This window comes from Spermophilus citellus (genome assembly GCF_964194105.1).
Source record: "Spermophilus citellus genome assembly, chromosome: 11".
Lineage (NCBI taxonomy): Eukaryota > Metazoa > Chordata > Mammalia > Rodentia > Sciuridae > Spermophilus > Spermophilus citellus.
In genome coordinates, this window is record NC_138192.1 from 81,709,642 (window position 1) to 81,736,321 (window position 26,680).

General features: G+C 37.7%; 1 protein-coding gene across 2 annotated transcripts in view; it reads right to left on the reverse strand.

Moving 5' to 3' along the window:
* TTN (titin) overlaps window positions 1-26,680 on the reverse strand; it is a 266,424-nt gene that overhangs the window by 213,209 nt on the left and 26,535 nt on the right. For both annotated transcript variants that reach the window (XM_081261924.1, XM_081261925.1), the window contains exons 22-44: window positions 25,822-26,055; window positions 25,467-25,711; window positions 24,322-24,593; window positions 24,034-24,198; window positions 23,768-23,936; window positions 21,967-23,660; window positions 21,552-21,833; window positions 20,865-21,131; window positions 20,498-20,770; window positions 20,034-20,297; window positions 19,686-19,946; window positions 17,851-18,111; window positions 17,086-17,349; window positions 16,737-16,997; window positions 16,364-16,624; window positions 15,622-15,882; window positions 14,989-15,130; window positions 14,737-14,902; window positions 13,373-13,604; window positions 11,400-11,684; window positions 11,067-11,192; window positions 6,160-6,348; window positions 708-752 (exon numbers count right to left, since the gene is read on the reverse strand). In XM_081261924.1, coding sequence (XP_081118050.1) covers window positions 708-752; window positions 6,160-6,348; window positions 11,067-11,192; window positions 11,400-11,684; window positions 13,373-13,604; window positions 14,737-14,902; window positions 14,989-15,130; window positions 15,622-15,882; window positions 16,364-16,624; window positions 16,737-16,997; window positions 17,086-17,349; window positions 17,851-18,111; window positions 19,686-19,946; window positions 20,034-20,297; window positions 20,498-20,770; window positions 20,865-21,131; window positions 21,552-21,833; window positions 21,967-23,660; window positions 23,768-23,936; window positions 24,034-24,198; window positions 24,322-24,593; window positions 25,467-25,711; window positions 25,822-26,055 — 6,619 coding nt within the window. The remainder of the gene's footprint in view (window positions 1-707; window positions 753-6,159; window positions 6,349-11,066; window positions 11,193-11,399; window positions 11,685-13,372; window positions 13,605-14,736; window positions 14,903-14,988; window positions 15,131-15,621; window positions 15,883-16,363; window positions 16,625-16,736; window positions 16,998-17,085; window positions 17,350-17,850; window positions 18,112-19,685; window positions 19,947-20,033; window positions 20,298-20,497; window positions 20,771-20,864; window positions 21,132-21,551; window positions 21,834-21,966; window positions 23,661-23,767; window positions 23,937-24,033; window positions 24,199-24,321; window positions 24,594-25,466; window positions 25,712-25,821; window positions 26,056-26,680) is intronic.

Here is a 26,680-nt window from a genome sequence, read left to right on the forward strand (position 1 = left end):
CTTTCTGATCCTTTTGATTGTAGATTAAGTTATTATATTTTTGAGAATTAACTATTTAAAAATATATACAAGAACTATAACCATAAATAATTAGCTAAAAAGGAGAAGGCGTTTATTCGAACTAATACAGCCATAGAGTCACAATGTTATGCAAAGAAAAGCAGGCAATAAGGATCACATGAGACAGCTATCTGCAAGCCAGTGTAAGACATATCAATGTTAAAATGATGTATGTGCATGAAGTGTAAACCAAGAATGGGAATGTAATGTTTTCACACATCCTAAATAAAGTAGCATTTCAATCATAATTCATTCATGACGTTGCATTCTGAGAATGATAGGTTATTGCCTATTGTTCAACTGAATTCACTGTGATTTTGAAAACAAACTTCTATTTCATGATTTCATGCATTAAGATGATAACTTTTTATAATTCACACATTTGAAAATGGCTGCAAACATGAGGTTGAATACCGCTGATACAGTTTAAATACAAGATTTAAAATTTCCATACAACAAAATTATTGTAAAATGCATGTAACCACCAGCATACTAAACCAGGCATGCGACATAGTAATATATACTCTAAGAGATATATTTGTACATCTATGTCATTTTTCTCTATGATACTGAGTAAGAAGACGGCTCAAGGATTCTATTAATCCTTCGGAATTTCTACTTTAATATCACATTCATTATAACAATACCTTTCATCTCCACTTCAATCCTCTCATGTAACATTGATTCAGGGGCTAAAAGGGAAAAACAAAGATATTTTAGTGATTAAATGCATATCCTCTCTGCATCAATTCATGATTTATATGATTTGTATAATTTATTATAAAACCAGAAAACTGCATCCCCCAAATTCACCAAAAGGTCCATGCCAAACAAATCAATAAGCTGATAAAATACATGACAAGGTTGACAGAGAGATTAAAAACATTTTTATTTTAGCTTCTCCATTAAATTTCCTTTAGTCCCATAATTCCCATGCCTTTGCATGCATTCAGAAAAGCAATCCACAAAAATAAAGGAATATCTATTCTTAAACTGACCATCCTATTGACTGAACACTTGCTAAGAGATGAAATCACGTTTATTAGAAACATGCATTTTCTAGCTTGTCATTTTTAGTTGAGGGCTATTCTCAGTTTTTCCCGAAGAATTAAACATTTTTGTAGCATATCCTCTCTTGGATTTGAACCACCTTTCAAACCTTAAACTTCAAACTTTAAAGTCCCATGACACATCAAGGAGTGAAACAAAGACCCCTGGACTCAAAATTCCTTTTATTATACAAGGAACCAGCAGAGCTTTTAGGCACAGTGGTCTGTGGGGCAGCTTCCTGGGAAAGACTCTTGCTCCATGGTCCGTGTGACATTGCGTCAGCCAGCTGGGTTCCCCTTCTTCTCAGTTCCTTGTGGTCTTCAGCATGAAGTTAAGGACAAAGCTGATGTTTTCTTTGAAGATTCTCTTTTTACTTCGTGGGTTGTTTTAATGTGTGACTCTCTGAGTGTTTTAATACTTTTAGTGTCTGAACCAAGGGTAACTTTTGTAACTGTTCTGGTTTGTGATTCTTTTGCTAGGTAAGAATAAAGTTAGGAAAAGGCATAAATTAGCTATGTTTATATGTATAAAACATCTGCTGAATATAGAGAAGATGAAATGTCATTAGGATGAGAACGAAATGCAGCATGTTAGTCCCCAAACTAAGATATGATACATCTATGTTTATTACACACATAAAAACTCTAATCAAACAGGCTTATGGGGGATTTACATTCTTGCTTGATCTTGGTGGACAACTACATGGCTTGGATGAACTTTTTTCAGCCCAAATAGAAAAGGAACATATAAATACCGGGCTTATGTCAAACAATTACATGACTGTGCTTGATTCTTAACTCTTCAAACACCTTTAAGTGTTTAAGTGTATTATCTTTTAAATATAGGAAGGCAGTCTAGACTTGCAAAGAAAGAAAGAAAGATAGAAAGAAAGAGAAGCTCTTGCTTCAAGAACACTTTAATAATAGAATCATTTGGAAAAGCATGAACTAGAGATCCTGGGGCAAAAATGCCTAGCTCAGATCCACACCATGAGTGTGACAGTCCAGTACTATACTACAGCACTGGATTCTCCAGGAAGTAAGTGGAAAGACCTATATTTCTTATGCTTCAACAACACATCCAACTCCAAGTTTCACATTTCGCAGAAACCATGACAGCTGTCACCTACATGAATTGTAGACAACACCTCCAGCTAAGCAGTCATTCATTTTGTGATTACTGTGTCAGAAGTTGCAGTGAAATTGAGGGTCAATGCTCTGGAATTTCCAATATATTTTATATAACTAGACCTCAGTTTTTGTAGGCTATGGAAACAGGACCAGAAATGACTATCGAATACAATCTCTGATTTAAAAAGTTTCTTTTTTGGTGAGTGGGTATTACAGATATTTTAAATGAATATTCTCGTTGGGCAGGAAAGATAACCATAGTTTCAAAATTCAGTGCAGAGATGGCTGTGCAAGGAGATAGCATTGTGCTGCTCCCTGTTCACCTCTAACATTTCCACATTATTGCCAGGATTGTGGAGGAACTTAGGTTACGGCTTTCCACAGACCCCTGGAGATGCCCACCCTTCCTTCCACTAGCTTCTTTCCACAGGGCTCAATGAAACTCCTTTGCCCGCAGATGCACAATGTGAGCTTCTAGCATTTGAAAAATTATTTTTTTTCTCACTCTCTCAGCATCTAAAATGAAAGGCTATTGGTGAGAGGGAGAAGTTATCTCTTGCCTAGAAAGATTTACTTGTGTTCTTCCAGACATAGTGAAGAATCAAGCACAATAATGACAAAAATAATGATCTTGCCATGAGAAAATTCTACAATTCCAGGGGATCTAATGCTGCAAGAGCAATATCACTTATTGAGAAGTATCTACAAAAAACCCTATGTTTGGTCCACAGAGAGCCTTATTATTTTGAGTACCCAATTATCTATTTTTAAGGTCTCCTTCTAAACAACTAGAACCTCTAACTTTGAAAAGAAAGGGTAGATAATTGGGTAGTGGGAGTCTTTACTATCAAAACAATTAAATTTAACACACTCTCAGACAAAATTGTAAATACCCAATAAGTACACAGCAAACTGCAACATTGAAGCTTTCTTTGGTACACTTTCTAGGTGGCTCATAGATTAAATATTATAAAAAGCAGAAGATATGAAATAAATCTTGACTTCCTGAACCTAGACTTGAAAGTTAAACTTCCTGAATCTAGTGTAGAGAATTAAATTATCATGACAAGTTTGGCCACTGACTTGGCCTACTTTCCTAAGCCATTTATAAAGAGAAATACCAGAGACATTCTAATTAACATGTTGTTTCAATTTGCATAGCTGCATGAAAAGCTGCTTACATAAAGCGATGAAGATGAAATGAGGTGATTCATAGCTAAAAAAATCAAATAACCACCTTCTATGCTTAGTACAGCCGATGTGGTCTTCTCTCCATAGCCATTGTGTACAATGCAGCTGTACAGTCCTTGGTCTGCCAGCTGAACATTGTATATGATAAGAGACTGAAGATTTCCATTTCCAGATTGTTGCACTCTCTCAGATTCCTCTATCTTTATGCCTTCATGAGTCCAGGTTACATCAACAGAAGATTCGTCTTCTAACACGCAGAGGAACTGAGCAGTGTCACCACAGTTCACAGTGAGGTCCTGAAGGTGCAGGAGAATCTTCGGTGCCTCACCCATGGACTCTTGAGCACATTTCTCAGACAACTCAGAGCTTTCTGCAATTTGTGAAAGGGACGTGGTATGGTGCAACTCTACATCTTGAACAGAGGCAGCTGTGTGGGCAGAACTTTGAGATACAGTTTCAAAAACCTGCACTTCATATTCATATGATGATCCTTGAAATGACTTAACTTCCTTTTGGGATATTTTGCTCTCCTCCTTTGTGAAAGAGGAATCTGCCACTGCCTGGTACTTGGTGGACTCTCTTACATCTTTCCCAGAACTTTGCCTATCTAGGGCTTGCACTGTATAATCAAGTGACAAGAAAAAGAAAAGTATATTAAGATCTCAACTTTGTCACTTGGCTAGGTTAGTAACATATAATAGCATGGAAGATGAAGATGAAAGGTGTCATTGTCACTTGGAAGCAGCATGCCAGATGCAGTATGGGTGTCAGGATCACACAAAAAGAAAATTCATTCCCAGCGTTCCAGTCATGAGTGGTTGATGAAGGCTTATGCGGTTGCCATACAGTTCTGATTTCTTCCTTCTGTTGTCCTTGCAGCTATGTGGAGTGACACAGTCTGTTTCCCCATCCCTCCTTTTTTTTTTTTTTAACTCACTCTATTTGGGATACCATTTATTCTCCCTCCATCATATGAACAATATACAGCACATAGATCATATACTGATGCAAAGTTGTTTAGAGAAGTGAAAAAAGTCAAGCCAAGTTGGTACCTAGAAAAATCATTACTGGTTCTCCAATGCACAGAACACACATGAGATTTAAGGTACATAGGTCGAGCCATGGTCGAGGACTTGGGGAGCCTTGTTGGGTATTACTTTGTTAGTAAATTACAGGCTGACTACAGTATGCAGTGAAACAAACAGCAGAGACCGTTGTTAGTAACAGTGGGACTAGAAGGTATACAGCAAATCAAAGTCCTTGAAGCAAGATGGGCTTTACCTTTCGGAGTCACTGTGAGTATAGCTGCACAAGTGGCTTCCCCAGCACTATTGGCTGCTTTGCAAGAATACTCCCCAGCATGCTCTGAGTAAGCATCAACTATAAGCAATATAGCCATGCCTGTGGACTCCTCAAAATGGAAAACTACATCTTTTGTTGGTGGAATTGGCTGCTGATTATGAAACCACTGGATTTCTGGCTTGGGAACACCAGAAACCCTTGCATGAAATCTGACTGTCTCCCCGCTGTGCACCCTGAGGCTTGATAGAGGCTGGATGAAGATGGGCTTTTGGCCAAAGGCCTCCTTCTTAAATGAAATTGATGAAGAGACATGCCACAGGGAGTTTGATGTAACTTCTTCATATTTGCTAAATCCTGAAAAGAAGCATGCCAGTTTTTAATGTCTTTTCCCTGCACTGAAACCAAAACACGTTTGGAGTTGTCTAAAGATCTGTATCAAATTTCAACAACGAACTAAACTCCAGTCCAGTCTTAATGCTTTGCCATTGGATGTCACTACTGAATCAAAGTCACACAAGTTCACTTCCACTCCCAGACAGGAAAGCTGAGACCCCAATTGGTTAAGGAACTTCATCATATTGTTTGAGAAAAGTGGAGTTCGGAAATGAGTTTAGGTATCCTTTTCTTTTCCTCCTCTGATCGTAAAACAACATTTTCTGTTTTTATTTATTATTATTTATTATTTTATTTATTATTACTTATTATTAAGAAAGTATCTCATTATAGTAAGTGTTTAAAGTTAAGGAACAAACATACATTTTCCTAAATCACTGTGTATTTGTGTATACCTAACACTACTTAGACTATATTCATTCAGAAAAAAATAGTCTGATGCATTAGCATGTTACCCTGTCTTTAAACTGAAGGAAGTATGTCTGCTGACAACTTCAGATCCCCAACTAACAGAAATGTGAATCCACTTTAATACCTGGCCACTCAACACTAGGCCTTCTTTGAGGGATGGTAAATGCCTCCAGCTTGTGAACAGATATGAAATTGTCTACTGTCACTCCTGTAAAATCATAATTGTGTCAATACAATGGGAGTTGATGGCACTTCATTGCTTTTTTTTTTTTTTAATGATTCTCATCCCAGCTAAATGAGAAAACAAATATGCCCATTCTTTCAGCATCTCTTTCCCCTTTGGGACACAGGCTGATCAGGAGACAGAAAAGCTGGTGATGACAGTGACCTGTCACAAGTCTATGGGGAAAAAGCAGGCAAAATAAAAAATAATGGTCCATGACTCATGGGGAGAAAGGGTAACTGAGGAGCCAGAGCACTGCATATGACACGGAAATAATTAGTTGAATTAAAAGAAAATGGTAGGACCAACAATGATTTACATGAAATATTTAGTAATTGTTACTGGTGCTGTGAGATTAGAGCTCTATCAAAATGTGGCCTTAAAGTGGCTTTACTCTACCTTCCAGTCTCAAGTTGGCTGTGCTTGACACTTGGCCCACAGCGTTGCTAGCAACAAAAGTATAACTTCCTTCATCTTCTGGGTAAGCTTCAGCAATTTCCAGTTGGTAAGTGTCTTCGAACTGAGTCATTCTAAAGAACCGAGATGGCTTGATTTTCTTGTCTTTGCTGTACCAAGACACTTTTAGATCTGTATCAAAAAGAAAAGTCAACATCTAAGTCCCCCAAATAAGTAAGTGTTAAATTTTACCTGCAAACATAATATCAGACTAGAGACTGTATTTCATGCTTATTTAAGGACATTATTCTTTTCCTTTGGATGGACTATAAATCCACTATTAAATGACTTCCTTTCATCTTCAGGAAGGAATCATGATTCTAGAAAAATCTCTCTTGCTCTATCTCACTGGTTTGAAATATTCAACATGATAGAATTTTAGTTATACTCTTTTGAGGCATTTGGAGATCATGTGGTGGATACAGACAGGAACACAATTTTGACCTATTTAGTGACCTTGAGAAAAACATGGTCCTGAAAAGCAGTCATTATGAATGACGGATTTGGGATTGTGGCTGTATTCTGAGACAGAAATAAGGAAAATCTCCACTTGCAGTATTCACAGTGATCAATCAAAAAGACAGCTGAGAAAATCAACATCCTATAAAGTCTAAAGTAGACATTCTTGAAGGCCGAAGAGAAAAATCTGTACTTTTTGTTACCAATGAACAGGTGTCAAAAGGCTCAGTTAAGCAAAATATATGGCACAAATAATTGTACAGAAGAAAAAAATTTAAATTGAGAGAGACAGACAAACACTGAGAGCTTCATGGAATTTGGGCACATTAAAAATTAATTTTTTTCCCAAGTAGCAGTTATAATAAAACTATTTCCATACATGTTTTGAGCCATCTTAATAGAAATACAAACCCAAATAAAGGATAAAATATTATTATACTGTTGTACTTTATGGTAATGTGCATTTTAAATTTAGGTGTTAAAATTAGGTTTAAATGGCCAGAATCAAAGCCACCTTGTTTTTGAAACTATCCCACTTCCTATCTCAATACCATCCATAGGAATCTTCTAACAACCCCATCCTTAGCCTTTTGGCAGCAATTTTGATCTATGAAAGTTACCCTCCTTCCTATGATGGTAGTTGTTTATAAACTACGGGTTCTCCTTTGAATGAAACATATTGGTTTGTTGTTCCAAGGTAAGTTAAAGAATGGAATCCTGAGACTGCACTGGGCCAGCTGTGTGACTTTGGCTATATCATTTAGCCTCTCTGATCAGTCTTCTCATTTGAAAAATGAGGAGTGCCACAATTCATTGCATAAAATGGCTGTGAGAATTAAATGACATAGCATGCATGAAAGGCTTTATAAACCACTGGCACAAGTCATTCATTAGAATGAGAGTACCTAACATCACAGTGTCTTCAATTCCATGCCTAAAGACAAGGACATGTGACATAATTGGCAACACCATCACATGGAACTGCACAGCCATCCTGCAACTACTTGATCTATTAGGTGTGTTTTTAATTGCCAATGGAAACGGGAGGATGCAGAGTTCATTCATCCCTGTACAAGGTCCTCTGCTACTCCCACTGACAGTTTTTCCTTTGTGAACTGAAGGAGGACACACATGAACTGCCAACAGCAAATGAGCCAAAGGGCAAAACCTCCCTTGGCAATATACTTACTTCTCCCTCCTGACTCCCCTTGGGGAAGACTGGCCAGCACTCTCCACCCTACAATAGCAGCCTCTCCCCAGACCCTCTTCAGTCTCACCTCCCACCTCTGTCCATTCCTCTGTTCCTTATCATAGTGTTATTTCTCAAAAACAAGCCTGATCATGTTACCCAGGAGTTTAAAAATCCTGCAGTGGCTCCTCAAAGTAAACAAGATAAACTCCAAAATCCTAAGCGTAAAATACCAACACTTTAGTATCTGGCCTTTGTCTTCTTTTCTAGCTTCCTCATCCTCTCAGGACATTGCTTTCCAACCATACTCCATCACTTGTCACTTGCAGAACACAAAGTGACTTTAGGAAGGTTCTCTCTGCCTGTAACATCGTTGTGCCTGATGGTCTTACTTCTTCAATACAGCATCCTCTGACTATCTCCCAGACTGATGCGTGGACTTGTTGTAGCGATTACAACCTTGGGCTCCAGCTGCCCACACTCCTCCCCTCATCTACAGCCTGTTCTGTGCACCCCTGGCACCTAGTATAACATCTCAACTGTAGGGGTACAATAAATGTCAGTAGAATAGAAATGGAATAGATGCTCAAATGAACAATGGACATCCCTCACTACTAGTTATTTCATTTAGCTAGCTGTCACTATCAGCCTCTAAATAAATGACACTAACTTGCAAGAAGCTAGCTGTTAGCTGTATTGTTTAAAAATTGAACTCTAGATAGGGCAGATGGGTGGGAGGAGAAGGGAGGGGGCAGGAGGTTAGTAAGGATGATAGACATCATTATCCAAAGTACATGTATGAAGACATTAATTGGTGTCAACATACTTTATATACAACCAGAGATATGAAAAAATGTGCTGTATATGTGTAATAAGGATTGTAATGCATTTCGCTATCATTTTTTTAAAATCAATAATAAAATAAAATAAAATAAAGGCAAAAAAAAATTTACTTTTCTAAATTTATCTTTGACCAGTAGGGGTCACCAGAGACCTGCCATAAATAACATTTTCACTGTGAGAAAAGCATCACCAGATGGCTTAGAACCCTGTGACATGGTTCAGGAGTCCCCAGAAACACAAGACCAAGGCTTTTGAAAACTCAGATTTATCCACTTCATAGAAGGCAGGACTGTGTTTACTCTTTTAGGTAATACCTAGTCAGGGTACATTGTGGAAATACTTTCAGACCCAGGGATGAATTTGTGATTTGGTAAGCTTTTGAAAGGGCATTTTATTTAATGAATTCAATATCTGTCATATAGAAAGTATATCTACAAGAGGATGTTTAACCCTCTACATGTATAAGAAATATTACCACACATAGAGAGTTAATGATCTCATGAATTTATAAGACTCATTCAAGCATTTAAAGACATTAGTCATGCAGAAAAGACAGAATTCTTCTCTTTCTACTCCAGAATCTTATAGAAAGCTTAAAATATGTTTTTGCAACAGCTTCAAGGCAAAACTATATTTTTCTATAGACAAAAATTTATATAAATATAGCTGAGATAACTATTACTACTTTGGATGATCTACATCTGTTTATATGAAAAGCTTTCTATAATATTCAATAAATGGGTAAATTATTTAGTGTAGTTTTAATGAATTTGATTTTAAAATAAATTTTTCTTTATTGTATTAGTAGGATATTATCAGATCAGTCCTGATTTATTGATATTTAGTGTTTCTCAAACACTACGGCTCAATGACAGAAAGTCTCTAGTCTTTGCCTGCATTGTCATCCAATACTAGACTTATATGTATATACAGCCTCTCTGTGGGTATAATAAAATGAATGCATTGAGCACCAGTCACTTGGCACTGTGCCTATTGGTGTTTTATGTGTATTGCACTTTAATTATGCTCATACAATCCAACAGGTCCATTTGGTTTCTAGCTTACCATCTCCATCCCAGAGGAGGAAATCATTAGGTCAGAAGACTTATTGAAAGACTAACTTGTTTGGGAAAATAGACCCTGGCAAGGTAGAGATTGGGTTATAAACTAATGGGAGAAGCATAATAAACAAAACAATAAAATTGATTAAGAGTACAGTGAGATACTTGAGCTCTGAAATTTCCCTTTAGTGTTAGTATACAAAAGCTAAGCAAATGAGGCAATGAGTTTCATTTAGGACAAATCAATAATTTATTCTTTTGATTTATCTCATCTCTATCTGTGCAATCATAATTGGTTTGAAATGGCTCTACATGTATTGTTTCATTTTTCCAAGGTCAGATTTCCGGGGTGAGGGGAAGGGCTGATAATGTGTAAAATGTAAGCTTCAAGTAAAAATAGAAGCAGTGATTTCTCTATGAGGGCACTGGGCATTATACTGATTTGAGTCAGCTAGCTTAATCCTGGTAATGGACTTCAGTGATTGCTGTTGGTCACATAACAGTCATTCACTGTCCAAGCCACCCCTGCTATGGAGTGCCGGCTATGTACCAGGGTGCTATTCTTGAGTAAGGATCTACACTTGTTCTCATGGAGCTTACTTTCTAATAGGTTCCATGTTGCATGCACCAGGTTCCGGTACTAGTTTGGTATCTCTCCCTCAAGAAATGAATATTCTAAGATTGAATGCAATAATATCCTCATTTGTGAGGGAATAGAAATAGATAAACCACACATTTGCTGAAGGTCACACATTGGAGCCAAGATTCAAATCCAGCCTCTCTGACCATTAAGCTCCCACTTTTGAGCGCTATTGCCTTTCAAAGGAACAGATACTTCATACAGGATTGTTCATAGACTAAATAATGTCCTACATGTAAATGGACTCTTTTTTGAAACACTTTCAGATGTTATTATAATTAGTACAATAATAAGTATAGTTTTTGTCATTGTTATGTCTCAATCAAGGGATAAAAGTGCAGCTACATTCATAAAGGAACATGACTTTTTTTGATGATTAGTGGAAAACACTGAGCTATTTTTTTTAAAAAAACTGTTGTGTAAACATACACATATGCACACACAAGATTTACCACCTTAACCATTTTTAAGGCTATAAAACAGTAGTGGAAAATATTAATCTAATTCTTCATTCAATAATTTAAGTGAGCCTGCTACATACCTATCAAGCTTCACATTATGCATAAGATGTTCGTGGTAGAGGAAAAGGTGAAAGAAACTTTTCTTTCCATCATTCTTTGTAAATACTAGCAATGAGAGCTTTTGTGTATAAGCCTACCTGTCCCAGAAACTCGGCATTGAAAACGGGCTGGCCGTCCCTCAGAAGTGACGGTGTCCTGAAGTGGGGCAATAATGGCAGGAGGATAAACTGGCATTTCCTGATCAGGAGACACAACTTCTGGAACTAAACAAAAAGACCAAAGGTTTTGTCATGATTAATTCACCACACAGATCTCACAGAAGGGAGCGTGCAGATTTATCTTCATTTATTTTGCAATGGACCACTTTCAAAGTTGGATAGAATCATTTACAAGTTCCAGGTTGTAACTTAAATGCACTGGGAGAACAAAGAAGCTGGCTTGCGGGCTTCATTAGCAAGCAGCACTCCTACCTTCCACTGAAAGTGAAGCAGAGGTCGTGGCAACTCCGTAGTCATTCTTGGCTTCACAGGTGTAGACAGCAGCATCCTCTGGGAAAGCTTCAATGAGCAGAAGCATGTACTCCTGTCCATCATGAAGAAATTTGCACTTGAAGCCAGTGGAAAGCAGCTGTTCCTCCTTGTACCAGGAAATTTTGGGCTGTGGTCTGCCAGATATCACAGCACAGAAACGGGCAGGCTTGCCAGACTGCACAGTGACCGGCTGGAGCTCTTGCAGAATTTGGGGCGGTTCTGGAGCTGGAAGAAAAGGACAGAGATAGCCTGTGAAAAAGTATGAAAACACAGAGAGCACACAGGACTCTACACTCATTTGTTGCCAGAAGCAAAACTTTGGAATTATGATATCTTTAAATTAAATATTAAAACATTATTTATTCTAAGCAAGAATTTTGCCCTCAAGTAGAAGGAACAGCTTCAGAAGATTTTTTTTTTTTAACATGGGATGGAGGGTATTGCTGAGAATGCGGTTTCTCACTATAACATGATTATTTTAGTTCCTTGATGGTACATAACATTGAATGCCTAAGATAATTCTAGAACAACTTCTGTGAGCTACTTATTTTTAAAAGTCATTTGGAGCCAGGTGCAATAGCGCACATCTATAATCTCAACTTCTTGGGAGGCTGAGGCAGAAGGATTACAAGTTCAAGTTCAGTCTTGGCAACTTAGGAAGACCTAAGACCAAAATAAAAAATCAAAAGGGGCTAAAGGTATAGCTCAATGATAAAGTACCCCTAAGTTCAATCCCTAGTATCAATTAATCAATCAAATAAAAGTCATGCAATGGGGCAGCTCATTCCATTCAGGCTTATTTGTTTTGCAAGGATTTGTGTATATATCATTGTCAGTTCACTATAAACAGGTGCCAGTGAAATGCAATCAGTATGTATTAAAAGAATAAATGAATATTATTTCAGATCTAGTTAAGCTCAATTAAGTGATTTTAACAAAATTTTCTGTTATGTTACTTAAAGCTTATTCTCAGGGTTGAATGAGCAAGGGGACCTGGGCAGTTCGCAGAACCCAAAGGGAGAGAGGACTTTTACAAGGCCAGTTTCTAACACTACTATAGAAAAGAACTTTACTTCATGTCTCAGCTTCCCCACCACTAATACAGAAGTAAAAACTGGATATTATGACCAGTTGGTCTTTTAGGAACCCAGGAAAATGGTTGGTAAATGGTTCACATTTGTGAATCTTGAGTGTTCCTGTGTCTGTCTCATGGGTATTGTGTTCAAGATAGAGCCCAGGATAGGGATGGGAGGAAGGTTCTATTTTTCTCTGTGTATCTAGATTAGCCTTCAATCTAGACCAGTCTCAAATTCAGCAATAAGGATTCTAATGAAGAAAGCAGAGGTCTAATGGTAACCGCCTGAGGACAGACTGCTCTCAGGCTCCGCCAGAGTGCTTGGTAGTATGTGGAACTTGAACCTCTGATCTTAGAGCTTGAGGCAATAAGGACCTAGATCCATAGTATCTGTGGCTCTGGACCCTCCCACAGTCTCAAAGGGAATCTTAGGATTCTCCCAGATTCTTCACACCAGAACCTGGAAATGTCTCTATCACCTGTATAATGTTGGTATTGGTACTTAAGCACTTGGGACAGAGAACTAAAACACTTTAATGCAGTATTTAGAATCATATGTGGGACATATAATAATTGACACACAGTGGACATTCAACAGCATTGATCAATCAAAAGAGGATATGGCCTTTAGGTGCTTCCTGGAAATGACCTCTCAATAATACTTGTAATAGCTACCCTCCCTTTCCCAGAAGTATAGTGTGAAAATAAATGTATCTTCAGTCATATAAGTGCCATGGATTCTTTAGAAACTGCCCAGGAACTACCAGAGCTTCCGTTACTTAAAAGAGAGGATTACTCCAGATGGATCCATACAATTGGTTAAATCTCTACTACGTACCATTGACATAAAGAGTCACAGAACTCCGGTTCCTTCCTGCCACAAAGGTGTATTCGCCCGCATCACTCAGTCTGGTCTCAGAGATAAACATACGGTGGATTCTTCTCTCTACCACATATTGGTGTCGTTCTTGGATTTGAAAATTAATTTCAATGCCATCTTTGTACCAATGGGCATCTACATCGTCTTCATTGACCTCAAACTCAACTACAGCACGCTGTTTCTCAATGACCTGTTGATAGAGTAACATAAAAAGAAAACTGAAATCTGATCTAGTTTCCTCTTATTTCTAAAACTGTTGATTTGACAAGCATACAAAATCTGTACATTATAAGTTGGCTGATTATGTAATATTCTAATTTTTCCTGCCTGGTCTTTGACAAATATTACTCAAACTTCTTTTGTAGAGAATCATGTTTATACCTGCACTAATGAGGGAGGCTGTCCAGGGAGACAATCATTTCATCTTTAAATGTTTGCTTCTTAATTAATAATAAAAAAGTAATGACATATTACACTGGGGACTTTTAATTATTTATAAAGCTCTTTGAAGTCACTATTCAACTTGATTTCATATTATATGAACAATAACTTGGCAAGCTAGGTCAGAGTTATTATCTTTGCTTTAAAAGTAAAAAAAAAAAAAAGAAAAAAACAGCAACAAGGTTCAGAATTGGAAAATAAAGACTGGAAGACATTCAGGTGATCTGAATCCTTGTTGAAAGCTTTTTCATGATGGCCTAAGGTTTTTGGATGAGCAATATGGTGAAGTTGAACTCAAAAAGTATTTCTCTGAACACATTCCCTCCGTTTCATCACTTGGGAAGACTGGTACCCATGAGGACCAACTCTGCAAATACAGTAGAGAGCAAAGGTGTTTGCTCAGCATCCTTGAGAGGAGTCCAGTGCTGCTCAGAATGGAATTCCTCACAGAAAGAGTACTCAGCACTAAATCCTTGCACACCTGCCACTCCCTAGATAGAAACCCGAGAATTTTCTACCTCATTTTAAATTTCCTTAATTCTAATTGATGTCTGAACATCATAATTTAAATTTTAGTTCAGCAAGTGGCCACTTGTTACAATGAGGTCTCTACAGATGCTCTAATTAAAGTACTTAGACAGCTGCTAAGGACACACATATTCCCCAAGTGAGTAGAAACTATGACTAAATTGGTGTCAGCATAAGAATCTAAGCCAGCAGGGATGAGCTGATTTTAATCTTTAAAAAACTGTGGCTAGAAAATTTAGACATCAAACAAACAAAAAGAAAGAAAGAAAATTTAGAAATCAAAAATTAAAATATAAAACTATGGATTAGGCACTGTTGATGATGTCTCATAAAATTCAGCTTGTAGACAATACCTGAACCTCCTTTTTAATACTTCGGATGCGAACGTCTCTGCCCTCTACAAAGAGGTTAGCAGTGGACATGTTGCCTCCTGCTACCACCGTGTATTGGCCCGCGTCGGACATCCGCGTGGATGGGATCAAAAGGCGGTGGACATATTTCTCCTTCTGAATCTTTATTCTGTGGATGAAATGGAAATTGGAGCTTAATGTATGTGATTCAAAAGAAACAGCATTACTGGGATACAGTTAGACAAAATGACTAACCTCTCTGCAATCTGCAGTTCTTGGCCATCTTTCATCCACTGTACAGTAATGTCAGGTTCAGAGACTTCACATTCAAACATGGCTCTCTTTTTCTCAAGAACCTTAATGTCCTTAATGTGTTTCCTGAACTCTATATGACGAGCTGGAATATAGCATGTAAAAAAGTTGACCATTTTAACAGCCTTACAGATACATAATTCACATACTATAGAATTCACTCACATAGAGTACACAATTAAATGGCTCCTAGTGTATTCAAATTCAGAGTTGTGCAACCATCACTATAATTTTATAACATTCTAATTTCCCCCAAAAGAAAACAGGTACCCCTGAGCTATCACCCCCAGACTCTTCCCACTCTCAATAGATTTGGGTATTCCAGACATTTCATATAAATAGAATTATATAATCTGTGGTTCTTTGTGGCTGACTTCTTCTTCCACTTAGTGTAAGTTTTTCAATATTCATCCACATTGTAGCACACATCAGTGCTTCCTTTTCATTGGTAATTAATATGCCACTATATGGAAGTACCACCTTTTATTTATCTCTTTATCAATTGATGGACTAACATTTTATACAGTAGGTTTTATCTTTTTTCCCCCTATTACTATGACACTTATGAAGCCATACCTTCCACATAAAGTGTGGCTGTCGAGGTTGCTTTTCCAGCCACGAATGTATAGTCAGCAGCATCTCCAAAGTGAACATTCCTGATGTTCAGTGAGTGTGTGAGCTTTTTGGTTCTCATCTGGCACCTGTCAGTTGACTTGATTTCCACACCATTCTTTAACCACTTGTAAGAGATGCCTTCATAGTTTACTGTCACCTCAAAGGTAATGGTGTCCTTTTCTTCAGCATTGATGTCCTTTAGCATGGATGTAATCATGATTGCTGCAAGGGGGAAAGGGAAAACACCCAAGGAGACGTCACATAAATACGATGTGGGTGGTAACACATGCACCATGAAAACTTGATATGTTATTAGTATGTCTGTTGAACAGATGAGAATGCAGAGACAGGGGCTTTGATGTCTTCCATATCCTGTACAGGACAATGTCAACTGCGAGAGGAGCAGAAAGATGAAGTGATAGACGATGAAGCATCTTTCTGAGTAGCCTTTCAAAGCTACTATAATTGGGAAATTTTATCCTGGTGGGAGTGCTAGCACCTAACAGTGTGAACACACACTAGATATGTCAGTCAAGTTTTTTTAAATTTTTTAATTTTTTGAGTAGAGTAAATGTTGGATAAGGAAAAGTCTAGGATATGAAATAATAATGAGTCCACTGAATATGTGCATTTAAATATATATATATACACACACACACACACACACACATACATACATACATGTATGTATTTTTGTACTTACGAGTCACTGTCAGGGTGGCACTGACTTGGTCATTGCCACAGACAAACGTGTATTCTGCTGAATCTTCTGTGCTGGTGTTCATGATGATCAGCTGGTGGAGTTTTCCCTGCACAACTATCTTGAACTTTTCGCTCATCTCAATTTCCACACCATTCTTCAGCCACATGGAAGGGACATTGAAGTGGGACACCTCGCATTCAAAGGAGGCAGTTTTGGTCTCAGGTACCTCAATGCTTTTCATGGTTTTTGTGATGTGTAATGCTAGGGAAAATGAGAGAGAGCACTTCAGTTAATATGTCTTATTTTAAAATTAAATGAAACAAAACAAATGGTAGGTAGAATCGTAGAACAGTGGGGCTGCCTAAAAACGTACTCTCCACAAACAACTTTGCCTTGCACTCCAGTTGCCCCACCACAGCTGTATATTCCCCAGCGTCTGAGGGGGCAATGTTTTGCAGCATCAGCTTGTGGACCTTCCTCTCTGAGACCAGTCTGTGCTTGTCACTTGGCTTAATCTCCACATTCTTATGGAACCATTTTACGGGAACCGTGTCATGGGAAACACTGACTTCGAAGGCAACAGTGGTATTTTCCAAGGCAGTGACATCCTTTGGCTTTTTAATGATCTTGACAGCTAGTGAAGATAGAGAAATTCAGTGATAGGGTTAACTTAATGGTAATCATGAATTACTTCCTTGTAAATTGTTTCCAAGTCAACTTACTCTCAACATGCAGTCTGGCACTGGCTCCCAGCCTTCCAAGCTTGAAGCCATAGACAGACTCATCCACGATGGCACAGTTTTTAATTCTCAGGGTGTAAATTGTTCCTTTGACTGAGATATCATATTTGTCATTGGATTTCAGCACAACCCCATTTTTGATCCACTGGACACCCTTGACATTAGGATGGGTAAGCTCGACGGTAAAAACAGCATCCTGTGTCTCTGTCACTGTGAGATTCTTCAGAGTCTTCTTGATTTTGACAGCTGAAGATGAATTAATGATCGGTTTAGAAAATATTAAACTGCAAGGAAAATAAGTCCTGAACAAGACGATTACCCAGTCATCTTACAAAACAATGGTTACAAAAATTTTGCAGTATGCAGTTCCTCATTCTAAAAGATTATTTAGGGAAACATGGGATTCAGTTGGACATGACATTTTGCAATGTTTTTCTATGTTTGAAATATAGACTGGGATGAAATTTGCATAACCATATACTAATAGCTTAATAGACTGACTGGAGAAGGATGAAAGAGAAATGGGGAATCAGTGTCTGATTTAATTACTTCACAGAGCCTATGAAATAGCTTTATCTCATCACATAGACTCATTTGATATGGCTCAGAAGGAAAGTTCAGAGAATTTATAATGTTTTTATGAAATGAAGATTCATATCATCCAAAATGTTTATACCATTTGACTTCTAAAATAACAGTTAAGAAAGCAATATGATTTGGAAAAGATAACTCTGTTATATCACTGACCTTCAACTTTGAGTTTGGCAGATGTTTGGGAAGTGGCCACCTTATAGGTATATTCTCCAATGTCATCTAACTTGGTGGCAGCAATAACAAGTCTCCTTTTGTGGCCATCAGATTCACTTCTGATGTTGTTGCTGAGTGGCAGGTGTTTGCCATCCCTCAACCATTCACCTTCAGAATCAGGGTTGGCAACTTCACATTCAAATATAGCTTCCTGGGATTCAGCTACAGTCTGATCTGTGAGTGGCTTGGAGATTGCCCCACCTTGGGAACAAGAGAAGTACACGTGAGTCCTTTTAAAGTATTTATAGAATGAAGTAATGTTTGTGCAATTTAAAATCAAATTTTGAAACATGATTTTGAACACTGTAAAATGTCTAATGAGATTATTTTTACCCATATTTAGAAGCTATCACAGAAATCTCTTATTCTACATATGCATGACTAATAACCAGAGAATATACTGGAATCAGAACAGTTTTGCGAAGAAAAAGCAACTGATAAAAATACAGAATTCTGAGAATCATAATGCACAGCACACAAGTTGAATGACCTTTAACTGAGTTCCTTCTTCTAAACATTGTATTTGGTCCCTGTGAGGAATATTTCCTGGAAATATGACTGATATTGGTTGGGAACATTTTGCTAAACAAAATGTTCAAGTCATTAATGCTTTTATAGGATTGAGGACTCCTGTATACTAAAAATCAATGTGTTGACAAATGTCACCTCTCCCAGTTTCTTCCACTGCCTCTTCCATCATCATCAGAAATAATTGCTTTAACAATTCAGTTGCTTATGTAGCTTATGTATCTATTCCCCTCTAAAATTTGAATTCTTTAGGAAAAAATATCATAACTCACTCATTTTCATGTCCTGAGCTTCTAAAAGTACCTGGCCTATGGTAGGCACTTTAAAAATGTTGAGTGAAATCACCAAAGAACTCAGTTTTTTCCTTGTTTTCACACACTTAAAAACATGTAGTTTACATTAAACATATCAAAGTGCAGAAGTTGAGATTTTGTTGTATTGTATTTTTATGGTCAAATCTCAAAGGAAATCTTATGATGTAATAAAGCAAGAATTATTAAACTTTCATACCACTTTTACTGTCTAACTTGCTTATTTACCAACTGGCATGGATCACACTATTTAATCTGAATGTAGTATTTTAATTCCTCTACGATTAAATTATAACAAACCAAAAAATTGATGATGATTTCTAGTTATTGTTGAAAACTAGTTTACGCATTTGATCTTTCATTTTAAAGCTAAGCATCTCTGATGAATGGGACTGGTATTATCCCTACTCATGTCATAAGAAATAAACAGATATGCAGAGTTGTGCTTAACATGCATTCATTGGGTGCATAAAAAGTATGAAGGAAATAAGAGAAATGAAGTTTAAAGAAGCAGTAGGAAAGTTTAAATAAAACTCAATTGGGTAAACCTTTATTGATCGTAGGTTATGTGGAGTACACAGAGAAGAGAAAGAAGTCCAGATTTAAGGGGTTTATTTTATGAGTGGGAAGAGGAAACAGGGAATAAGACAAGTATTTAACAAGGGTCAAGTGATCCTGGAGTTGGAGGAGAAAGAGATCCTATCCCAGCAAGGAGACTGAAGGAGGTTTTACAGAGGAGATGGCATGTGAGGTAAGCCCTGGTGAACGTTTGGCATTTAGGCCGGTGGGGGAAATGTTGAGGGTACTAGAAATCTATGTGAGTAGAGACATGGAAGTGGAAAATGGATGGGAATTGGGGGAGAATTGGGCAACAATTGCTTAAATGAAAACAGACTGTCCACAGAAGAGATAAAGTCAAACAAAACGTGTACCAACCTGCCACTGTAAGTTTTCCAGATGTCATATTTTCTCCAGCATAAAATGTGTATTCTCCTTCATCATCTTTCATCATGTTTAGAACTGTCAATTTGTATATCTTCCCATGAGCTTCAATTTTATATTTAGAACTGGGTTTGATTTCCTTGTCCTTAAAATTCCATAAGACATCGATTCCTGAGTGGGATAGCTCAACCTCAAAGACCACGTTCTGAGTTTCTGTACAGGTAAGGTCATGAAGACCTCTGATAATTTTAATTTCTAGGGAAAAATTAAATAACAAATTGGTTATTATCATAGTTGGAAAGTAGAATGCTTAAAATAATGACTGAATGGAATAACCCTTACTTTCCACAGAGAGGTCACAGCTGGTTTCAACTCTGCCAACCATCAGCTTGTAAGGTCCTTCGTCTGAAGCATGAGTTCGGTTAATCACAAGTCGCTGCTTAGTGCCTTTGACAATGGCTTGTACACGGTCATCGGGCTTGATCTGTTCATCGTTCACATACCACTTAACAGAAGTGACATCAGGGACTGAGACCTTACATTCGAGCACAGCCTTGGTACCCTCGATCACGTTGACATCTTTTAGAGGTGTTATCACATCAACGCCTGCAAAAGCAGACAAGGATAAAAAAAAAATTATGATTAGAATTTTGTTTAAGATGTCTTCTCATTAAAGTTCTTTTTCTCACGTTAATGTAACCATGAAACTAGAGCTGGGGTGTAGCTCAGTATGTGTGAGGCCCCAGGTTCAATTTCTAGCATTGCAAAAATGAAATAATATGCAAAAGTATATAAGTAACACTCACTATAGACTGAGACACGTCCACTGGTGGAGAGTCCAAGGGAAGGAATGGTGAAGGAGTAGTTTCCAGCATCTTCCTTGGTCATGTCTTCAATGAGCAGCATGTGGGACTGTTTGTCAATCACGATGTGAACTCGGTCACTGTGCTGGACTTCTTGGCCATCTTTCATCCAGATGCCTTCCACGTTTTCTAAGGAGACTTTAACTTCAAGCTGGACAATGTCACCCTCGCAGACTTTTTGATCACTAAGTCCTTGTAGAATAGCAATGGGGCGGGCTGTGAAATATTGAGCAAAAAAGAACATCATGATCATTTTGTTCGATCAACCATCATGAGCTTACTGCTGGCTGGTGGGAGTGGGAAGACTTACGTTTCATTTTAAGGTGACAAGTTGTCTTTTTCCCATCGATAACAAAGCTGTATTCTCCCTGATCCTCTTTGGTTACATCCTTGACTGTGAGGTTCTGACGTCCTCGGCGAGATGTGATTGTGTATTTGCCATTGGACTTAAGCTCCACACCATTATGATACCATTTCCCTTCTATATTTTCTGGGGACACGATACACTCTAACTCTCCTGAAAATGATTCTGGAACTTCTATGTCCTGAAGTTCTTTGACAAACTCCACAACAGCACCTGAAGTATAAGATAAGAGTAAACTGATTTCTCTGGAGAGTTCTATATCAAGACATAGGATAGAGACAATGCCCTGTATAGCTTTTCTTTCTCCCAGGCTATCAGGAATATTTCTAATATTTGCCTGCTAACAGACTGAAAATTTTTCAACAAAAGGAGTTATTTTAATTTTATATTATTTTTGAAAGCAGAGTTATATTTCATAGAATTTTTAAAGTGAAATATCAAAGTAATATTGCTTTAAAAAAACCCTACCATCAATATTCTTAATAGGCATATAAATTCATGATTCTTGCTAAGAAGCTTATGGCTGATTCTCAAATAAATTATTCTCATGAAAGTAAAATTGCATAACTAATTTTGTCACAAACCAAAGGTGACTTTACAACTTAAGTAAACAATGACATCATTATTTTCTACCTTCAACAATAAGTTTTGCTGTTGTTTTGACATTTTCATCTTCTACAAGAACACAGCTGTAGTCTTCAGCATCAGAGGAGTCAATGGTCAGCACAGAGAGGAAGTGGACCTTTCTGTCTGAGTGCATCCTGTATTTATCTCCTTCATGAACCTCCATGCCATCTTTATACCATTTCACTTTGACAAATGGCTCTGAAGTTTCACACTCAAACGTTGCCATGGTGTCCTTTTCCTTAGCAACAACATCTTGTAATTCCTGTGTGAAAGTGATCAATTGCTTGGCTACAAGGGGGGGGGGGGAGAAAAAAGCACATTATGTTACATTTATAATATGAGCAATAGGAAAAGAAAATTTTAAAACTGTGATATTGGACACACAGAGACGGGTCCATTAAATGAAAGATTTTCAAATTACCTTGGACAAGTAAGAATGCATGACTTGAGGTTTCTCCAGCTATATTGACAGCTTTAACCATGATGCTGGCTGAGTCCTCGGCAGTCACGTCTCTTATGACCAGTTCACAAACATTGTCCTCTGGCCAGTACCAGTAGATTCGGTCAGATCGCTCGATTTTCACACCATTTTTGTACCATTCACATTCAGGGTCTGGTTTCCCCACAACTCTGACCCTGAAGTGTGCATCAGATCCTTGACCTACTGTTTGACTCTGGATTCTTTCAAAGATTTTGGGTGCCTCCATACTAGGGCTAAGTTCAATTCTATCAGGTTTAAATGTTGGAATAGTGATTTTGCCTTCTTCGGCAAGGGCTTTCTTCTCCTCTTCAGTTAACTCTTTGGTCCAGTGGAGAAGTTCATCTTTCGTCTTCTTCAGGAGTTCTTCATAGGATTCGTCCTTCTTCCGAGACTTGAGCTCCACGGCTGTGATGGCTTCATAATATCCCTCCTCAGTTCTGCGCTTGAATTTACTGCGCAGCTCTTCCGACTCCTCAGGCACTTTTTCATGGGTGATTCTTTCTGCCCTCTTCAATCTCACGATTTCTTTGGTTTCGCTGGTGTCGACAGGTCGATCTACCTTTTGTACTTCAAACTGAAGTTTTCCAGGTTCATGGACATGAAATTCAGGCTTTGGCTCAGGAGCTCGCCTAAGGACAGATCTGAAATCTTCCCTCTGTTGGATCTCAAGTTTCACTTTATGCTCTATCACACCTTCAGGATTTTCTGCGGTGACCTTGACTTCACCGGTATCATATGACTTGCAGTCCACTATGTCCAGATAATGAATGCCATCATAGCGAACTCTGAACCGTTTGCTTTTGCGAATGAGCTGTCCGTTGAGGTACCAGTTGACCTTGGGCTGAGGGTAGCCTGTGACTCGGCAGCGGAATCTAGCTGTCTCCCCTTCAAGCACTCTTACTGGCTCTGGGAACAAGACGATGTCTGGCTTTTGCTTTTCCTTTTGATCTGTTGTTACACCTGTAAGTGCACCTTCATGAGCCATTCTCTCTAATTCCTCAATTCTCTGCAAGCCTTTCCTCCCCTCAGGCAACTGAGATTCTTCTACAAGACTTTTCTCATCTTTAACGATAAGGGTAGCAGATGTGTGATCTGTTCCATATTTGTTAGTGGCTCTGCAAGTAATGACGCCACTGTCTCTATTATATGCAACTCCATAATCAAGACTGCAGTACCCAAATTCATTGATCATACGGAGCCTGTTGGCTGCTTCCAGGGGCTTTCCATCATGAAGCCACTCCACTACCATTGTTGGGTCACCAATCGGTGTTAGTCTGCATTCAAAATGGGCAGGTCCGAAGCGCTTAAGTCTGAGGGAAGTGAGTTTTTTCTTGAAAAAAGGTTTCTGTTGTTTCTCTTTGTCGTAGAGGTCACCTTCTTCCCACTGCTCTTGACCATATCGCAAATGGAGGGGCTCCAGTTCTGGGGCTGCAATCTCCTTTGCTCTATATGTCCCACGTGGAATGATTAATTTTCTCTCTGGTTCAGGCTCTGCAAACTCAACTTCAACATTTACTTTGCACCTTGTGGTGTCTCGGCCAGCCTTATTAATAGCAGTTGCAGTGTACCAGGCAGAGTCTTGGCTGACAGTGGAATCGATTTTAAGGGCAGCTTCTCCCTTGGTTCCTTCGATCCTATAAAAAGTGAAAAAAAAATTGTCAATAATATAGTAGTAGTATTGCTTTCTTGGTTATTGAACTTGCACAATAAGCTTAATGGTTGTATTTTCAAACAAACTTGCCTGATTCTTGGATATTTATGAGGTACAATGATGTCGCTGTTTTTCAACCATACGATGTCAGGGTTGGGGTTACCAGTAGCTCTGACTTTCATTTCAAGCCGGGAGCCTTCCTTGATGTTGACATTTTTCAGTTTTTCCACAAATGCTGGTTTTACCTGATGTTCCACAGCTGAAAGAGGAAGGTCACGATTTAGAATTGAGGAGGGCTGAAATACCTGTTTACAACCTAAGAGATGAGGTGGTTTCTTTGCTTTTATTTTATTTACCTTCCACAGTTAAAATAACTGAAATCGAAGATTTCCCTGCCCTATTTTGGGCAACCACAGTCCATTCCCCAGAATCACTGGGCGTTGCAGGAACAATAATGAGTGATTGGGTACCATCTTCTTTAATGACTACCTTATGGGTATAGTCATTGACGACTTGCTGGCCTGTTAAAAAAATACATACAAACAAAAAATAGATTTAAAATAAATTTTTAAAGTTCTTGGACACACATACACACACTAGCCTTTTTGTGTGTTTAATGATTCATTGGACAAAACTAAACTTACCATTATGAAACCAGAATGTTTCTGGCATAGGTCTACCCACAACCTTTAAGTCAAATCTGGCAGTTTGTCCTTCTAAACACTTGAAGGAAGCAGGTTTTAACACGAAGACTGGCTTATACAGTCTCTCAAGTTGTGACTCGTCTGTTTCCTCCAGCCTACGTCCTGGGGACATTCTTGCAGGGGACATCCGTGCAGGGGACATCCGTGCAGGGGACATCCGTGCAGGGGACATGCGTATAGGAGACCTGCTCACTGAACGTGGAGAGATAGACCTGAAAAATCAAGGCAAAACAGAATATTTTCACAAAACATTTAGAAAACTCAGCAAAATAATAAACAATTTTCTCTTATTTGGTAAGGTCATTTTAGAATCTACTTATTGTGTGTACCTTAAAAGTACCTTAAATTCATTGGGATCCAAAAATAGAATATATAATTATTACCCTCCAAATTATGTTTTTTTTCACCCTATAGTCTTATTCCTGGTTAGTAATCATTCAACACATCTAGATACTCAGGCTCAAAGTCTTGAAACTATCCTTATTACTGTCTTTTCCTCACCATTTGGATTTAATTAGTCAACATACCTTCTTGGTTCAACTACTAAGACATCTTAATTGATTAATTGGTTAAATAAACTAATGAATAAATTTATGGGAAAAGAAAAATATACTATTTTATCTAAAGGAGGAAAACAGAAATTACACTTAAAAACCAAACCAAACCATATTTACATATTGTAGCCAAACCAGGCTGGATTTATAATTCTGGCACAACCACTAACAGCTTGGTGAACTAAGGCAATCTGCAAAGGTTCCCAGAGTCTCAGTGTTCCAATTTATAAGAAAGCATTAATAATGCCTACATTGTAGGGCTATTGCATAAATTAAACATCTGTGAAGATCATGTGTTAAATAAATAAGAGCTATTGTGATATTAGGTATAAGCACAAAGAAAATGAATAGCATGGTACACTAATGAAATTCTTTGTTCATTCCACATAAGTGCAAGAAAGAAGAACTCTAGACAGTTGTCAGTATTTGCCAATTGTACATTTCTGTGTGATCTCAGCCATTTGCTACTGGGCTGTTTGGTGTTTAAACACAATTTACACACTAAGCAACTCAATTCCCTACAAGTCTCACCTGATTCTGCTCATGGGTTCTGGTGTGGGTATGTAAGTTGGAGCTGAAAGTGGTGCTGCAGGCTCTACATACAACTTTCCTGAGCAAATTGCATTTCCTTTAATATTGCTAGCAAATGCAGTATAGATTCCTTCATCTTCTGGAAGAACAACAGGTATACGCAGACTAGCTCTGCCATCTTGTAGAAAGTCCATCTGGTATCTTTCTCCATGTTTGATACGTTTGCCATCTTTGTACCATGCAATCTGCCAAGAACACCAAGCAAATGTTAATGAAATTTGGATAAAATAGTTGTAGTGTAACTTATCTGTATCATTATTATAGCATGGAGGTTTGATATGTATTTATATTTTACCTTGGGTAATGGATATCCAGACATCTTGCAATGAAAAGTGACACCCATCCCTTCTAGAATTCTATAATTCTTGATTCTTAATTCAAATCCTGATTCAATGGCTTCAGATTCAGAAATATCAACTGCCATCTTTTCTTCTCCATCTTCTTCAAGAAGTTCTTCTAATGTAGTTTTTATTATTCTGTATTCAATTTCTTTAATGAGTCTCTCTTCAAAAGAAGAAATATGGAATTCCTGTGCAGTAGAAACATGATGTGTTAGAAAGACATATCCTCACTGATAGAAATTCTTTAAAGTTATGTATTAGTTTCTGTGTTAAGGAATGATTGAAGTTTTGTTTTGTTTTGTTTGTACCTCTATTTTAAATAAAATTTATGCTTTTATTTAAAAAATTTTGTTTTAATTAGTTATACATGACAGTAGAATGCATTTATGTACTTTGATATATTATACATAATGGGGTATAATTTCTAATTTTTCTGATTATACATGTTGTAGGATCACATTGATCATATAGTCATATATTTAACTGGTGAAAAGAACCCAGATGACTATTGTTATTTTTGGTTTGGTTTTGAATCTACAAAAAAGTCACCTTTGCCAGTGTATGCTATGGCATCTTGGGTAAAATAAATAGTATTTTCAGTATGGGTTACATTTGGAATGTTCATCATACAGATATAGGTGTCTTGGCATTAATGGACTTACTCGTGCTAATATTTATATTTTTTCCTAAACCTCATATCAAAACTCATGTTTTTTGCATATATACAATCCCTATTACTCAAGTTCCAGGAGCAATACATCACAAAGATTAAGGAAATTTTCTAACAGTGAATTTAGACACATAAATAGTTGT